Source organism: Xiphophorus couchianus, chromosome 1 (genome assembly GCF_001444195.1).
Source record: "Xiphophorus couchianus chromosome 1, X_couchianus-1.0, whole genome shotgun sequence".
Classification (NCBI taxonomy): Eukaryota; Metazoa; Chordata; class Actinopteri; order Cyprinodontiformes; family Poeciliidae; genus Xiphophorus; species Xiphophorus couchianus.
In genome coordinates, this window is record NC_040228.1 from 5294893 (window position 1) to 5309605 (window position 14713).

The 14713-nt window shown below is 41.4% G+C and overlaps 1 protein-coding gene across 1 annotated transcript in view; it reads right to left on the bottom strand.

Moving 5' to 3' along the window:
- Nucleotides 1–11622, bottom strand: part of myt1b (myelin transcription factor 1b) — a 145738-nt gene extending 134116 nt beyond the window's left edge. Inside the window, exons 1-2 of the mRNA XM_028017581.1 lie at nt 10975–11622; nt 10568–10680 (exon numbers count right to left, since the gene is read on the bottom strand). Of these exons, the coding sequence (XP_027873382.1) occupies nt 10568–10670 (103 nt within the window). The 5' untranslated portion in view covers nt 10671–10680; nt 10975–11622. The remainder of the gene's footprint in view (nt 1–10567; nt 10681–10974) is intronic.
- Between the last annotated feature and the right edge of the window lie 3091 nt (nt 11623–14713).

Sequence of the window (14713 nt, forward strand, 5' to 3'; positions counted from 1 at the left end):
TTGGTTTTCGCATAGACCCTTCAAGGTCTACAAGACACCTTAAAGTCGAGCTCCAGCGAAGCCTCTCCCGCTGCAGTAAACATGTTGGTGTTTTGTTACACCAAAATGTAACATTGCTGTGTCATGACAGAGACAAGTTAGGAGGAGAAAATGATGATTGATGAGTTGCAACATCTCCGTGTCCTTGCAGAGTTACCGCTAGCTTAGCAGGAAGAAAATGTCCGCGATAGGTTAGTTTGCTTCTTAAATGATCCAACGTCATTTAATACAGCATTTATTTGGAGAGACATTCATGTGGTCATTGTTATGCAGCTACAGCTAGAATGAACAGACTGCTATGAGCCATTAACATCCCATGAGCCACATACTTTTCACTCTACATTACACAAGATAAAAACTAGCACCAAAACTCAAGTCTCAGACCAGGAGTCAAGTTCCAAGTCTTTAGGACTGAAGTCTAGCCTGAAGTCTTTTATTTTTGCCTCTTAAGTGTGACTTGGGTCGGACTTTCAAACAGAAGCCTTGGGCTCTGACAGGAAGACCATGCACACCAAATGCATACGGACCCAAAGCTTGGACTGGAACCCAGGAACCTCTTTCTACCATGCAGCAGTCCTACCAGCAGCTTCACTGTGCAGCCCAATTTTAATTTCAATGACATAAAAAATATCTGATCTAACCCATCTGATAGTCATAACATTACCTTTGGTGCAGCAAAAAATTTATAAAAAGGATACTAGCGATTATAGTAAAGAGTCAAATTAATACCAAGCTAAATTAATTTAAATTTGTCTCCAATCATGTTCAATTTTAAAGAAATCCACCATTAGTGGCAACAATATACTTTATATGGGAAACATTTATTTCAGTTCTAAAAACAATAAAGTAAAAACATGTAGGCCGTTTAGTTTTTATAAATTGAAATAATACATCGTCACACAGACGTCGCCATTTTATGTTAAGCTGAATTGCATCCTGTGGAAATAAGGTATGCTAGGTTCTACGTTGATAGCTCTGTCCAGGCAGAACAGTAATTTTTGCGCAATAAGTAACTGTCAGTTTGAAGCGGAGGGCGTTGAAACTGAATTGAGTGCAGAAATGAGAAACGGAAATTAAAATGAGAAGAACCGTGTGGATGAACAGGGGAGATTCGACTGGGTACGGTCAGCATCGGGATCAAAATATTTTCTCAAATATATTAGAATATATACTAGAATGGTTTGTTACAAAGACTTAAAGATGCTTCACTAACAAATCCATTCACAATCTTGTCTTGATGTTTCGTTAGCTCTTTCTAATGGTGTTAGATCTAGCTAATACAGTAAACAGTGGATCAAAACCAATTTTTTTTCTGTTTGTTTCAACGTATATCTTATGTATAATCCACATGACAAGTTTATGAGGTTGGGCTGCACAGTGGCGCAGTTGGTAGCACTGTTGCCTTGCAGCAAGAAGGTCCTGGGTTCGATTCCCGGCCGGGGTCTTTCTGCATGGAGTTTGCATGTTCTCCCTGTGCATGCGTGGGTTCTCTCCGGGTACTCCGGCTTCCTCCCACAGTCCAAAAACATGACTGTTAGGTTAATTGGTCTATCTAAATTCTCCCTAGGTGTGTGTTTGTGTGTGAATGGTTGTTTGTCCTGTATGTCTTTGTGTTGCCCTGCGACAGACTGGCGACCTGTCCAGGGTGTACCCCGCCTCCCGCCTGGAACGTAGCTGGAGATAGGCACCAGCAACCCTCCCGACCCCATTAGGGACAAGGGTGCACAGAAAATGGATGGATGGATGGATGGAAGTTTATGAGGTAGTTTGCCCCAATCCAGATGTTTTGTGGGCTGTTTTGTTTATAGGCTCAAATCTACTATAACCTACTTGCTTCATCGGTCCGGTATGCATTCCGCAGGTTAAAATATCGCAAAGAAATGTAATAAATATATAAACAATTTTGAAGTAATTATGTGGGGTTTTTAAGCATCACAAACCACAGCTTTTACGTTAAAAGGAAAATTACAAGATATTCATCTCAACATGTCCAACGAGACGTGGATCCCTTTAAGCTTGTCAGTTATTAAAAACACGGTGAAAAACATCTGACTTTCTATCGCAACTAAACAAATAGTTTCATTCAATTCAGTTCATTGAATTGCCAATTAACAAATAAAAGATATCTCAGGGACAGAGAAGTGGCTCAAAGATGAAGGATGGAGTGAAATACAGGACAGTCCTGCAAAACAATCACTGCTAGAGCGTTCAAAAGATTCACCATATTGCTGAATAATGACCCCACAAGGGTAAGTGGGTATAGACGGACGGACGGATAACAGCAAGCAGACACCAGTCTTCACTAACTGTAGTCTCTTTGGACATAAAGGAAGGTCCGACGTTCATGAGCTGCAAAATTCAGAGTCTCTGCCTCACCATAGCGCCCCACACAGAGGGCACGGCCGCCCTGAAGCTCTCTTGAGGCCCCACAGGGTTGGATCATATGAATATGGGTCACAAACAGCTCCTTCTCAATGCGCTCGCGCTCGGGACGCCCACCTCCCAGACTGCCTTTGGGGTGAAAAGGAAGAACGGGACGGTCTCTCAAAGCGGGTAGTAGGGCGGAAAGACAACATGCAAACACAAGAGACACGGAAACACAATCAGACGAATGTAAACCAGACGCGTACAAGATCAAATGAAACTTAAGTCCTGTAAGGTGAAAATGTTTCAAGGAGATGCAGCTCTCCTGAACAGAAGCTGACAGCGGTTCCCCGTACCCTGCATATTGTGTAACATCATCTGAGCTCTGCTGAGCCGCCCGCAGTGCACTTCCAGAGACTCTGCCGTTTCCACCATCCCTGCCTCACAGATCCCGTGACTAAGCCATGAATACTTCATGGCTTTCCTGAAAGCACAGGCCCCAGTGGAAGTAGCAGGCGAAGTGTACGAGTTCCTCTGCAGGTCACTGTGCCACACTGTCTCTGCTCTATATTTACTCCACACCGAGGGGATGTGTGAGCAAGCGTGTGAACGTGGGAGGATGTGTGGGTGGGGGGTGAGAAAAGGAGCGATGATAGCCGACACATTTTTTGCACTTTCAGATGTAATATAGCTGCTTGATGAAGCCGGAAGATAAATAAATCTGTGCTTGTGTTGCAGGTGAAATAATCCCCGGTAACATCACGCATTTGCCTCCTAGGAACCTCAGTGCTCAGACTTGCGTGGAGAACATATTCATCAGAGCAGAAGAATCATGTCTTGCACCGGCCGTTGGATGGGGGAAGGGTGTGTGTGTGTGCGTGTGTGTGTGTGAGAGAGCTAACATGTGAGACAGACAAAGATGACCAAACACTAAGCTATAGACAATCTGTGCAGCACATTTCCTGTAGCTCTTTCACTGATAATAGCAGGGAACACAGACAATGGTGAAGGTGATTCAATAAACAATCCAGATGGTTCATTTTGCAACAGAAAACACACACACACACACACACAAGGTGTGCCATGAAAACCTCCTTTGCAGAACTTGACATATGGCGCACACAATTTCCCTCTCAATTTCAACTCCCACAGACGTTCCTCGCGCGCCGCAAATTACCCCCCACGCCTCCCTCCTGCTACTCCTTTTTCCTCATCTCCCCATCTCGTCATCCCCTTCCTCTAAATTCACTCTTCTTTCTAAAAGTCATCTGCTCGCTAAGCAGTAAGCAACATCACGGGCCGCTTGCAGAAATGAGAGTATACAAATGATTTGTGGCACAGCCGTCCCACTGGCGCCAGGCTGCGAGGACGACTGGGTTGGAGGGGGGTGAAGGAGTGAGGGTGGTGGGGCGGGATAATGTCACTTTCACCTTGTGTTTCCCTAGCAGGCCCATGATGATCATTTTTACCCATTTTCATTGCAAATTTGTTTTGGGTAAAAGCTAGCGAGGGAGGAAAGCAGGCATGAGGTGCTGCCTTTTGCTGAGTGGAGTCAAAAAGGCGAAGATGGGGGTAAACAAGGTGGAGGAGGGTGGATGTACATATATAAAGGAGTGGGTGGGGTGTAACAAAGGGGAAAGAAGTAGAGGGGGGGTTGCATCTGCACGGTGACCTTTTTCTGATCCAATCTCACTGATGAATCCTAATGAAGGATTTAATAAAAGCACAGTTTTACAATCTGTCTCTGCATCAAAGCGTGCAATTCAATTCAACAACACAGGCCTCGCATCTACATCTCCCAATATTGCAGAAAAACCCATCAAGCTATTCTCCGAAAACAAGCAGGCGCATGTTTGCATATGCTTGGTAAGAAATTGGAGAGAGAGTGCGGGGGTTGGAGGGGCAGGAATTGGCTGGGCCGCAAAGCGAGCGGCTGGCACATTTGTTCCAGCTGTAGCCTAATGTCAAAACTCGTCATATTCATTTGGCCTCCTAATGAGCCTAAAGTCAACAAGGTGCAGCACACATGAGTGGAATCGCCGCTGCAGCCCCACCGCTTAATGAAGGGGGTGGAGGAGGTGCGAGGGGGGGGGGAGGGGGCACAGAGGAGCAGGCGGTAGGAGAGAGGGCGAGCAGAACATGGGAAATCATTCCAAACTTGATAAGACAAACACTCCTCACACACGCCGTCATCTGACATTTCGGTGAAATCAAAAGGGCACACCTGCTACACTGTCAGCGAGCTCAGAGTCTGTAAACAAGACAGATGGACAGATCAACACAACTGTCTGAACAGCTGCAAGTTGATGCAATAAAGCGATGAAGAAGAGGAGCAAGTGCTGGCAGACGAAACTAAAAATAAAACTACCGCTGGAGTTTAAAACTCCTGAAACACTCTACAACAGTGACATCTGCTGGCGGTGAGCTGGGATTACAGCAGACTATCCCAAACTTATCTTAGTACAAAAAAGAAGCTCTACATAACTGAAGCAATAAAATACTGAGGAAGACTTATCAAACCGGCATACGGTCGCCTCCGCTGCACCAGAAACAACCTCCATGATGAGATCAACAGGAAATGTTTCAGAATGTTCTCAATTCCCCATGAGAACATTGGTGTCTCAGTCTGGTCAACTTGTGTTTCTTTTGGTAGCTTATAAATTCAATTAGAGAATTGCTCCAAACCTTTCTAGTGACAACAAGAATATCCAGTTAAAAACTGGTGTTTTGTTAACTTATGTGTTGACACAACTTTGGTTAACCTCTTGACTTTGGAAGTCCTTTTAATCACTACATGACTTTCAGATAAAATAATGTATTGTCATGTGAAAAAGTATTTGCCTTCTGTTTTTTGTTTTTTTTGTTGCTGTTTTTTCACCCCTCATTTTTAAACGTTTAATGTCCTTAAGCAATTTGTAATATTAAACTACAATGACTTGAGGAATTACAAAAGGTCTTTGCTTGCCACCCAGTTTTTGGCTCTCTTTCCCAGAAGTATAATTTTATGTAGTGGACACCTCACTGGCAGGAAGGAGCCAGAACTGGTTCAGAGGAACTTTCTGGGACAAGTTGGTCTGACCTCCGGCAGCTTGCAGCTTAGGCTTTGGAGACCCTAACTCTTTGTGTTCGTCGGATGTCATATATCTGTCTGTCCTGTTCTATCAACTGGTTGTATCAGGTAGTTGTTCACACTGTGGAGAAGTTCTCCGTTCTCCATCCTGCGGTCTTGATGTATGAGGTTGAAGACGAGTCAGTGAGTTGAATTCATGAATTCTATTTATTAATTTAAAAAATACAGCCGGTCCATTTCTCTTGCTAGCTGTAGGAGTTAGCAGGACGAAATGGCGTCTAACAAAAGTTTTCCATTCCTTTTGTTAGCCTCTATCTAAGCTACGCCCTAAAGAGGACGTTCCCTAGTGTGTAATATTCTTTAACCCTAACGCTCATTTGCATTTCCAAACATGTAATTTTCTTTAGCTTTACAACTAGCTAAAAGAGATAGAAGGAAAACACAGAATTATTTTTTCTCAACAACACTGAGCCCTGCTCTGAATCTTTTGCAGTTCACAATTGTTCACCAAAGTCACAAAGAGTGAAACTCTAAAGCAAAAAAAAAAAAAAAAAAAGAAAAACTCCTTGATGAGTTTTGTTTCATAATTTTTTGAATTGTACCAATATTGGTTAGAACCACCTAAGGAAACCATCTTTAACTCTGTGAAACAAGATGAAATAAAGATGTGTTATGGAGAATATTGTCACTAATACATTTGATTTCACATAAATGCAATTTTTGGATTTTTAAGACAGCAAATGCAACTGCCCAATCAGCTTTTTAAGGCCGGCCACTAAGCATGTCTCATAGAGCACAAATAAACCAATTAAATATGTTTAAAGAAAGTTCTACAGTCTGAATAAAACAGAAACACAATTTATTTGAATTTTATTCTATTTAAATTGAAATGGGTAATTTTTATTTGGACTGGTTCATTGCCTCTGAGATTACTTCACACATTAAAAAGCACCTACAACGCATCAAAACAATCCATTTCTACAGCTCCAGTTCACAACAAATGTTGTCTCAAGCCGCTTGACGAAAAATAATTTCAATTCAATCACACTTACATTCCAACAAATCCTATTTATCAAACAGTATGGTCATCTTATTATTCAAAGTAGCTTAAAATGTTTGTATCCAAGAAACCAGATTGCATCAGTCTTCCAAAATTGCTAATCTACCCAAGTCATATTATAAATGAATATCCACACTTTACCTCAATGCAAACAGCAAGTTGGAAAACATCTATATGTGGAGCGAGCAGTTGAAAATGCAGCTTTTTACTGGATAAAATAAAGAATATGCTATATGGAGCCGCAAAACATGCCATAGGAAGTGCATCAGCTGGTTTTATGGATCAATAAATTCCTCAGTAGAAGAGATGAGTTACTTAAAGGGGCAGTATTATGTGTTTTTCGAGCACATTGTGCCAATTTATAACATAATCAAGTAACTATGTTAACTTAGGTTGTTAATAAAATGCTACTTATATCAAACATGTCTTAAAATAAATAAAATTACTTCCTAATTTAACACCTTGAAATTGGGCCTCTGTCTCTTTAAAAACTCTTGTTTTCTTCCTGAAACTCTGTCTTCGGAAAGTCAACACACCATTGCTCCTGTATCAACCTTATAACAATGTTTTTGCCAGTGTTGCACTGAGAAGTAGCTCCTATGAAGAGCTCAGCAGATGGGCAGTTCCACCAGGTGTTTGCTAATTGCTGCCGGCTAGTCTGGAGGAGTTGACTGGAGGAGTCGAGGGGAGGGATGCTCCGTGAGGTGGAAACTCTGAGGAGGAGGTGGAGCTAAGACCACCCAGCTGCTTTGCACAGCTGAATGGCTGCCGTGGAGAGAAAAGGATTTCTCAAACATGCATGAAAGAATCAAGGCAACACTGCTGGTACGTTTTTGATGAGGGAATAACATTATAACAACTCAAAAAATGAAATTTGATATTGTATACCTTTAAATATCAGATTTTATGTAGAACTGCTGCCTGGATCTGAGAACATGTAATGTTTTCCTGATTAGACTGTACACTTCAATTACTTTATGTTGCCACAAAATGCATTTATGAGACAGCTTGTGCCAAAAATCTGCGTGAGCCGTCACATCTCAGTATAACATTTTCCATATATGTACGGTAAATGTGGACATTTAGGTGTGGCCTCAGTTCAGATGCAGATTGGTTGTGTGTCTAAATGTGTGATGGGAGAGTGTGGAGCGACAGCTGTGCCACAAATCAGCACCCATTTACTGGTGACAGAGTCATTAAAGCTTGCTCATCTCATAAAACACAATGCACATGGTCAAACACCGTGCACTCCATTCACGCTCATAACTCAGCCTGCTGCACACACACTCGCACATGCAAATGCAAACACACAATCCCACAAGACGAAACTGAGTGTGTCAACCAAAGCGAGCGTTTGGGGGGGCGTTTTGTGCGCGTGTGTTGTTTTTGAATCTATAATAAGGAGGGTGATAACGACTCCTGAAACAGAGACGGATCTTTACTAAAAGCAGTGCAGCAGTTAACGGTGTCACACTTTGTTTTACGATAAGTGCAAACCTCCCTTTCCGCTCCTCTCCCTCTCTCGATTTAGCAAAATTGCACAAACTATATGAACATTATGCAAATAGGCAGTAAAGTCCTCTCTTTCCGCAGTGCTCCACAGTCTAATTAATCTTTAAGACTAACTGAGCAAACCGGGGCATCAAGAACTGTTTTTCATTGCTGATGCTGACTTCTACCTGCTGCTTTCAACTCCACAGATTTATACACCCTATTATGAAGTCCCATCCAAGGGTTAATGTGCCATACAAAGGCACTGAGGTGTAAAATGTCACCAACCTCAATCTGATCCGGGGTCAGCTGCTAGACACCCAGAAGGTCACAGCAATACCTCAGCCGACACATTAAATCAGATCAGTTTGGAGAGAACTGCGAAATGCGTGCTTCACCGCAAAGTAAAGGTTATATATACAGATGTTTTCACAGATTAAAAAAAAAGAATCATATCAAAGTGCTTTGAGATTACCAAAGGAATATAAATACAACATCAGCTTCTGGCTGACAGCTACTAGTTGACAGGGCAGATGAATGCTTGAGATCTGTCATAGAGAAAGCTCAGTGGGTCTGAAGGTCTGCAGTAGGGATGCACCGATCCACTTTTTTCACATCCAAGACCAATACGGCTGTCGGAGGTTTATTATCGGTTGATACAGAAAATGAGCGCTGAATTGACTTAAAGTGTTTTTTAAACAACAAAAAAAACCAAAACACAGACATTAAAGTACTGAATTAAAATTGATTTGATGATTCTGCATAGGTACAGTACATGTAAATACACCAATCGCTTCACAAGCTCGGTAAAACATCTAAAAACAGCACAACTTTAATTTGGTCAGTCAGTGCAATTAGGAGTACAGCCAATGTAAAATAAATAATAAAGAAACTGGAACTAACAAAAGCCATAGGTTGACTATTTTGGTCAAACGTGTACAATAAAAATAAATAATAAAGCACGACGTCGCTCAGAGCACAAAACATAGAATTAGACTGAATAGATCTGCCCTTATGGATCTGGCACATTGTTACTGATACCCAAACTAGAATTGTTTTCAATATCAGGACCCATACAGATATTAATAACGGATCGATGCATCTCTAGTCTGAACTGCCTCCGTCTGATCATCAAAGAACAAGTGGATATGGATATGAGTTTTAAAACGGAGTCACAATCAGTCACCTCCACAACCTGGATGAAATCAAGCTGTATATTAAGAAAGAGACAGGCATCCACCAAACCAGGATATGCAGCAAGGACATTGGGGTATCATTCAGACTAGATAAGGGTAACCAAACTGTGCGCAAGAGGGGCAAGGTGATCACTACCAGAAAGCAACATTACAGACTTTAAAGATAGCTATGAATGCCTTTTGATTCCACAGGCAATCGGTACCTTGGTGAGACCAAAAGGAAACCAGCCCCAAACGAATGCAAAGTAGAAGGTTTGGAGAAGCAAGTCGCACAGTAAAAGAAAAAAAAATCCAAACAATCAATGGCTAAGCCTTGGCAGTTGTCAAATACACTGCAGGAACAGCAACATGGCAGAAGAATGAGATAGAAACCTCAGATATGAAGACAAGGAATCTCTTCACGATGCCCAGAGGGTTTCAACCAAAGTCCTGAACCCTGACACTCTACATTGAGTGGACTAGTGAGTGCTAAAAGCAGGAAAACATCACAAAGAAGTTATAAACATCATGAACAGGAATCAATACAGAGAAGCCCAAACTGGAGTGAGAAAAGCTATTCTGTTTGTAGCAGCAAATATTCTCGTAGCCGAGTTCTGCAGAATCCGATGCTGATCCAGCATGGGTAACATTGGAGACAAGCAAAAGCAAACACATGCGAGACTTATCATCTCCAGTTTTGTGTTTGATGTGAGCTTCCAAATATTATTTTAAATATAAAAGTAATCTGAAGCCACCTATTTGAAATGACGCTCATGAACACATTTCTGAGACTCACTAAAGCAGAGGGGCTTGAAGAAGAAATTATGTCAGCATTTACAGGAATCGTGTTATCATGGAATATGATCAGTCTTAGAACTCAGTACAGCTGGTGTCATCAGCATAGAGCTTATACCAACTAATAATCTGGAAGGACAAGGAGAATGGGAACAAGAACTGAACTCTGTGGTATCCCACAAGGCAAAGCTGTCCTTCGCAATATTATCTCTTCAATAAATATTTATATCTCGTAGAGCACTTCTGGATAGATGCAAACTACATCTCGTTGCTTGTACTTGTGACAGTGCAATGACAATAAATTATTCTATTCTATTCTATTCAATCACAGAAAGCAGCAGAATACTCCCCTTTGTTTCATCCGGCTTCTTGCCACTAAAAGGCCAAACACATTTCATCGCTCCCTTCAGGATAAGCCTCTAATGACGCAAGAAGGAATAATTTACTCAGTTCATTATACTTACAGGCCCGAAAATTAACAGCTGGATGAAGTAGAGACTTGTAACATGCAAATCTGAGATGTCCGACAGACACACACAAACAGACTTCCTCTTTCTGAGGCGTCGGACTGACCTTTCTCTGAGCATCCACAATCCTTCATGGCCTGACCCCAGTCAGAGTGAGTGGGCAGTGAAAGTGATGACCTGTCACCCTGCAGAATAACTTGGCTGGACATCACCGTGTGCCTACAGGAGGAAAGCCACCAAATCCAAAGTTCTAAAAGGTTGAAGTTGAGGAAGCACAAGTTGGAAAAGTTGTGCTTTTCCACAACTTGGAGAAGTTGTGGGAAATCAGTCACTGGACTGAAAGTAGTCCAATGAAACCTGGTTTCATTCTGACCGAATTGGATTTGCTATAATCAGATAATACAGATAGGACTCTTGTGTTGGTAGTTCAGGAACAAATATTGTTTATGTAGAAAGTTTAAAAATCCTGAGCCATGAAAATAAAGATTTAAAAAAAGTAAAACATTAGCTTACCTCAGCTTACACAAACTCAGAATATGCTCCGACTTCAACGTTGAAAACCTTCTAATTTCTTCTCAAGCAACTCTACAAACTCTGCGCCAAAATTACAGGATAAGACAGACCAAAAGAAAAGATCCTCTTTTCTTAAAGAACGCAGACTGATTGGTTTTGGTGGTACTGAGGAGGAGAGTCACGATGCTGTCCTTGCATGGGTTGTGGAGAAGGAGCGCGAAAACACTGGAGGTCACATCCACAAAAATGAGGCTGAGGGGCAAAAATCTCACAGAGGATGTTCCATGGAAAAGCACATTTACATTCACTCTGATTGCATACAGCCTGTAGCGTGCTCATCAGAAGCAAAGGTAGGATTGTAGGGATGCTTTGGAAAGTTCACAGTTAAACATCAGTGTACTTAGAGAGCAATTTAAAGTAAGGACAGATAATCTTAAATTAAAGTATGAGGGTAAAAGTACAACATGAAAGCAGAGTCATTCAGCAAGCTGTTGTTCCCCCAGGCAACTCCAGGCATCCCACACAGTTCTTCATAGTTCTGCCTTGTGACTGAGCGGATCTTCTCTTTAGCTCGTCCCTTTCACGTTTTATCCCATGGCTTCCCACTCCAAACACAACAGAGGCAAACTTCTGAAAAAATTCAGCTCAAGTCAATTTTTTTTTTAGTCCAGCCAAAAAAGAAAAAAAAAATGTGTGTATGAGGCCGGGTGTTTTTTTCTGCTAATAATCGGATTACAGTGTCACTTCTTTTGAAGTTTAAAGCTCAGAACCTATAAACAGCAGGGCGACAGGGGAGGCACCTCACCTGGATTTTTGTCAGTTGATGTCCGTTGGAGGTTGGAGGTGAGGGCACGTGGGAGGAGCCTGCTGTTATTTCCCTAAACAGACAGAGAAACAGCACCTGCCATTCAAATACACAACTAAACCAAAGCATGTCTACAAAGCCCTCCATTTGCCTACGTTTGAATACACCAACGTAACTCGAGGACACTGGGATTCACTGAGCTCCTCTGAACTACACACTCATAGCAGTTCAACTCAATGCAGTTTGAGTTGAACTGCTATGAGTGTGTAGCAGTTCAACACACTCATAGCAGAAATATGTGTCTTACTATGCTGACACGGGCCGTGGTTAATCGAAAAGTTAAGCATTTCCTGTAAATAGGGAGGCAGCTGGACTGGTTTCATTCTGAGCGAAATTGTGTTTTTTTTTCTTAGAGCGGAGAAACCGTGCCCCCTTGTGGCATCAAGTTGTGAATGCAGCACCTTAGAAAAAAGAAGTATCAGCGCCAGATAAGACATAATGGTCACCAAGCAGGGGAAGTATTTTGATTTGCAAACTCATAGTGGTGTGAAAAGGTTCTCGTTTACGGTGCATCAGCTCTGAATTATCACAGGCAAGTTCAATTCTTATCAATCTTTTTTTTTCCTTCTCACTGAATGCCCTAAAATGGAAAATTCCCACTTTTTTCAGTCTGTGGAAGGATTATCTAGCAGTATGTTCTTTGATGATGAGTTTTGAGTTGAGAAGAATCAGATGACGGGTTAGGGACATATGTCTTGATACAGCATCATACAGTGTTGACCATACATCTATGACTACAATCTCAGCTTGTTTGTTTACCTTAGTTTTATTTTATCAGAGACAAAATCTTACTGTGCAAGAATTCTTTCAAGCTCTAAAGCCTACAAGTTCACCTTTTTATTGAATAAAAATTAGGCTGCACCATTTACAGGTTTCTGGTTTGCCTGACCTGCTAATTTTGATTTTGGACAAAGCAAAAATTCAGACTTTTGTCTGAAAAGTCAAAGTTTCTAAGTTGGCAAGAGGGTGACTACTGTTAACTGCACGCATTCACACCTGACCTGGTGGGCAAAAGGGGACAGTGGCTTACTTTTAGACCTTTGCGGAGATAAATAGGCTCAACCTGTAAGTATTGATTTTGATCACTCAAAATTAAGAAAATCGGGGCCAATTTATTGGTGTACTCCTTAGTTTAGGTGTAGGTGTGCTACTAGTTAGTGGGAAGTGAGGAAACACTTATGATGCAGGAACAGGAACACTTGAGCATTATGTTGAGGCATTAAAAGTTTCTTTCTTTGGTACTGAGGGGGAAACTTTACAAAATGTTTCCAGTGTGTGCTGTTCTAATGGCAACAGCCAAATCCAGACTCATCCACTGGGTTGGCAGACAGAGAGGCATGGCTCATCAGTCCAGAGAACACGTCTCGTCCGGTAGAATGGTGCTTTACTGCACTGGACTTAACTCTTTGCATTGTCTTGGTGATGTGGTACTCAAGTACAGCTGATTGTCTGTGGAAACTCATTCTCAGTTAAAACCCGAGGTTTACACACACCGAATAAAAACATACAGTACAGACCAAAAGTTTGGACACAACTGTGTGTCCAAACTTTTGGTCTGTACTGTACATCCATATGTTTTTTTCTCACTGTCTGAAGTTAAGTTTGACCAAGCTTCTCTTGTTTTAGGTCAGTTAGAATTACTAAAATTATTTTTATTTGCTAAATGTCACAATGAAGCAAAAAGATTCCCTACTTTTTCTCAGTGTTTGGTAGCGTTACTTTTTAACAGTAGGGCCAGGGTGAAGCATGATGGACATCCTTCCATGAGCTTCTCTCAGAGTTTTGCTAAAATTCTGGCCCATTCCTCCTGACAGAACTGTGGAACAGAGTCAAGTTCGATGTTGGTACAGAACATGTTTCACTGTGGATAATGACTCTGTCTTACCAGCTTCAGCCAGTGTATTCATGAGGTCTTTGGCTTTTCTTCTGGGGTCAATCTGCACATTTCATACCAAAACATATTTATCTCTTAGTCACAGAACCAATTTCCTTACTGACCGGTATGATGGTTGGACATTCCCATCATTTCTATACTTGCGTATAATTGTTTGGACAGATGAAAGCAGCACAATTTCCAGATCAAACATCTGGAAATTGTTTCTAAGGTTGAATCAGATGTGTACAGGGCCACAACCTTCTGCATCATTCAAGTGATTGGCCATATATACGTATATATACATATTCATTTGAAGATGTTTTTATGATTTTGACCATGCCTGGTAGATAGGTCCCACATAGTATTGATACCTTTGTAACAAACTTATAGCAATCTTTGGAAAACCAAGAACTACTCTTCAGTTTAAAAAACTGAACTCTGGTTTCTTTGAAGCAAAATGCAAAGAAAAGAGGGATTCCTCAAGACTGTGCTGTAAAATAGGCTTCAATAAACCAGCCAGATGGTGCTGGTTAAATAATAAATAAAGGGGTGGATCTGGGTCACATACTTATTCATCTCAACAAATCTATGAACATACAGGCATCAACACAGCTGAAAGCCACATGAACAGTCAGATGTTTTATCATAACACACTACAGACTGCTATAGGTAGTTCATCAGGTAGGTGTTAAGCCAAAAAACATCTCTACAGTGAAGCACCTACTTTGCTATTACAAGGCTCTTGTAATAATAATAACAATCAAAAATGACTGTTGATCCTTTGTTTGGCTGCTTCATTAAGACATTAATGTTTCTAAGGGCAATACAGCCAAAAACAGTCAGGTGGCTGGGATATGGGCAGGGGGGGGACATTCACCCTATATGTGCCAGACCCGCCTAATCAGGGAGTCTAGAGGAGTTGAGCTGTCTTGATGACCAACAATTATTTGCTTTTCTGTTTTCCTATTTTACATTTTGTCCCTGAAATGATAGTAGGA